The 3,976-nt window shown below is 43.3% G+C and overlaps 1 protein-coding gene across 1 annotated transcript; it reads right to left on the bottom strand.

The window, feature by feature from the left end:
• Positions 1 to 682: 682 nt before the first annotated feature.
• LOC104621297 (glutathione S-transferase omega-1-like) lies at positions 683 to 3,406 on the bottom strand (the record flags this gene model as incomplete). Its single annotated transcript, XM_010287746.1, has 3 exons — positions 683 to 706; positions 1,109 to 1,210; positions 3,184 to 3,406. Coding segments are annotated over 3 exons (349 nt in total), but the record flags the coding sequence as incomplete, so codon positions are not given.
• Between the last annotated feature and the right edge of the window lie 570 nt (positions 3,407 to 3,976).

Below are 3,976 nucleotides of genomic sequence, written 5' to 3'. Positions count from 1 at the left end.
GGCTGAGTGAGGTTTGCATGGCTCTGTTCCTTCCTCCCATCCTCAGCTGACCTTCAGCTGCTGCTGCAAAATCCTTCAGAGTACAGTAAAACAGAAACACTGAAGGAGCAGCAAGTATTTCACCACATTAATAAAGCAGGAAGAAGGTTAATTCTTCCTTAATGTTTAATAGATCTATATTTCAGGGAAGTGAAACACACATAGCTTCCCCTAAGAACTCATTTGTCATCTGCACTACTCCAGCATCAGCCTGGTCAGACAGACTACTCTGAAAACAATTTCACTTTGGCAAGTCAAGGGGGTGGGGAAGCAGAATGCACAGGACTGTTAGGAGAATTAGGAAGATACTAGAAAACTATTGGCAGCTTTGCACCAGCAGAGAAACACAATGCAGGAATTCTTCTTGATTGAGCCAGACTAGCAGTAGTTGTGTCTGCTAAAACACAAAAAGGAATGGATTCATGATAATGGCATGATAATCTGACGGCTGTTCAGATTAGCCAAGAACCACTGCTGACACTAAATCAGTATTGTGAAGTTGCTAATACAGCAAAGCCACCTGACACTTCCTGGAGCTCTGCTGAAGTTGCATTACACCACTGTAGCAGAACATAGCCCAGCACTGGATTTCTGCAATGGACAGATTACATTCTGCTCCCCTCTCTGCACGCCCCCCCCCAAGTTAAAAATCTTTTTTGTTCAAGAGCTTATTTTGTCACCTGCATGTCTGCACTGATTTCAGCAGAGCTACACAGATGCTTTTCGGCAGCTCAGATTCCTCAGTTCTGGCTCTCAGAACATGCTGCAAGGCCTCCTTACATTTAAAGCACAACAAAGATCTAAGACAACAGCAGTCAGCTAGAATCCAAAAATCTCCATAAGTCCACACAGCCTTCATCATACAGATGAAGTTTAGTTTAGCTACTAGGAATCTACTCTAATGGCACTGTTGTGCATCCTAGGCTGGGGGGAGTAGACTGAAAGATCGTTCATTGCTATAACTACCAACAGAACAAGAAGAGATACAGCTCCAAAGGCCAAAGCATGAAACAAAAAGGGGATCGTACAATGACTGGCAACCCACTCATTTATCATTGAATACTCTTACCTCTTCAAGTTTGCCAAACTTTTCAGCAATCTCTGCTTTCAGTGCCAAGGTGTCCTGCTCATCTTTGACTGCCACAAAATACTTGAAAACTATGGGTGTTATCTATACAAAGGAAAGGACAAAGGTTTTAATGTTCCTATTACAATAATACAAATCACTCAGAGCTTAAGATGTTCAGATACTAGATGCAAGTTAAATCTTGAATCTTTAACTTTAAAGAGTTAAATAAAGTTCATTAATAAAAATATTTTCTACTTCAGAAAAGGTAAAGCAAAGGCTTACAAGAAGAATGAATGCAAATACTAACGATTTTTAGTCTTGTAATAAGATAAGAACCATGAAAAGAAGGGCATGTTTCCCATTTGCACAAGTGGCAACGCAGTGACAACTACAGAGTGGTACTCTTTGCCTAGTTACACATTTCTGAAATCCAAATGCACTTCAATTATTAACATTTAAGATACTTTAAGAAAGAAATATGCAGCCTTCTACAAACCTGTGCATTTTCTAATTTGGTAATTGCTAGAGAAATTAGCATGTAGTACCAGAAAGTTGCCCAGTGGCCAAGCTTAACTAATTTACATTCTAAAAAGCTCACAGACAAACATTTTTCTAAGATCTCGTCATTCATACAACCAACATTCAGTGCACGTTTCATTTCTTATAACATGCTTCCCCATAACCCTCTTCCCATCATGCCTATTCAGAAGGGCTTGATGTAAATGGAGCAGCCCTGCCAAGAGGGACTTAGGGGTACCAGTGGATGAAAAGCTGGACATGAGCCGGCAATGTGCGCTCGCAGCCCAGAGGGCCAACCATATCCTGGGACGCATCAGAAAAAGTGTGGCCAGCAGGTCGAGGGAGGGGATTCTTTCCCTCTCCTCTGCTCTGGTGAGACAACGCCTGCAGTACTGCATCCAGCTCTGGAGCCCTCAGCACAAGACAGACATGGACCTGTTGGAGTAGGTCCAGAGGAGGCCACAAAAATGACCAGAAGGGTGGAACACCTCTCCTATGAAGAAAGGCTCAGAGAGTTGGGGTTGTTCAGCCTGGAGAAGAGAAGGCGCCAGGGAGACCTTATTGCAGCCTTCCAGGACTGAAAGGGGGCTTACAAGAAAGATGAAGACAGACTGTTTAGCAAGGCCTGTTGCACTAGGACAAGAAGTAATGATTTTAACCTAAAAGAGGGTAAATTTAGACTAAATATAAGGAAGAAATTTTTCACAATCAAGGTGGTGAAACCCTGGCACAGGTTGCCCAGAGAGGTGGTAGGTGCCCCATGTGCAGAAACATTCAAGGTCAGATTGGACGGGGCTCTGAGCAACCTGATCTAGATGAAGATGTCCCTGCTCATTGCAGGGGAGTTGGACTAGATGGCCTTTAAAGGTCCCTCCTAACCCAAACCATTCTATGATTCTATAAGTATCTCCTCCCTTCTTTGTCCACATCTCTTTGCAGCTTCCATGGCTTCCTCTCCTCTGCTGCCTCATATCCAAGCTGACTTCATTCACCTCCTAGACCCTTCAAAGCACTTGCTTTTATTATCTATGTTTAGGGTACAGAGAGGTTACTTCCAGTCAGCCACAGTGTCCACCTCCAACCCCTACTGAGATACAAAACCAGTCTCCTTACACATGTCCCATGTCTACAGCCACCTGCCATCTCTTGTACATGATTGTAAGCTCTCTGTCAGGCACTCTCCTGCAGTACTTTGTACAGAAAGGCTTAGATCAAAATTGTCACTGTCTAGGTCTCAAGCATTCAGCTAATTTGGTCTGTTAACTTTTCCTCTATTGCAGGATGCTCAAAATACTGCCTCATTCATATATATTGTCACTAGCTTGGCTGTCTTCCTGAATCCATCCCCATACATAAATGCTGGGAGCAACTCAGTTGCACAGTGGTTTGTACACGCTCACAGCAAGAGACCCCAAATAACCCCTTTGGTTATTTAAATGCTTCTTCCAGGCACAAGACCTCTCTCTTAAGGGACAAAAGCAGCATTGGCAACAGAGGTGCAGGTTTTAGCGCTATAGTAAAGTAAGAAACACAATCCCACCCAGATCACACAGTACCTTTGAGAAGTGTTCCAAGAGCATCTTCTGAAAGGCTCGCTCATATGGGTCTGAAGGCATCAACTTCTTCCCTGGAAATGCTTCATCCAAATATTCGCAAGCGATTGGCGACTCATATATCAGCTGGCCCTTGCTGGTCTCCAGAACAGGAACCAGCCCAAAAGGGTTCTTCTCAAAGAACCAGTCAGGTTTGTTCTTCAGATTGATGTTGATTACTTCATGGCTGAAAGAGCAAAAGAAACAAGACCTAAACAGGCTCAGTTCTGCTACAGTCCACTCCATACTATGGTGAAATGCAGTCATTACACCTCAACAACTACAGTACTTGAGAGGCTGAATCCTCATTCCCCTGCTCTCATTAGTCTTCCCTGAAGCTGTTTGCAGAACTAACCATTTGACGCATAGAAATACTGCCAGGGAGCACTTCCCTTTGCTGGCGAAAATCGGCTCTGACTTACAGTGAGTTGTTTGTTAAACTACTAAGAGACACATGAACAGTCTGCAAGCACACAGAGGCAGCCCTTATAGTCATGCTAAAAACAAAGGTCAAGCTCAGAATGCAGCACACATCACATGCAGGTTCAGGGACAATCTACAAAAGAAGCACTTGATTGCAAATAAACTACACTGCAATTAAGAAATGCAGTTGAACTTTAATCTGACCTTACACCAAAGAGGAAATCAGGAGAGCATCCTACCTACTTATCTTCGCAACCTACAGCCTCACATAGAACAGGTGCGTAGGGTAAAGGCAAAATAGATACTGATTTAAAAAAGACACATGGGAAATATG

The sequence above is a fragment of the Phaethon lepturus genome, unplaced genomic scaffold (assembly GCF_000687285.1).
Source record: "Phaethon lepturus isolate BGI_N335 unplaced genomic scaffold, ASM68728v1 scaffold21175, whole genome shotgun sequence".
NCBI lineage: Eukaryota > Metazoa > Chordata > Aves > Phaethontiformes > Phaethontidae > Phaethon > Phaethon lepturus.
Note: the sequence above shows the minus strand (reverse complement) of the source record. Positions and strands in the feature narration are given on the sequence as shown.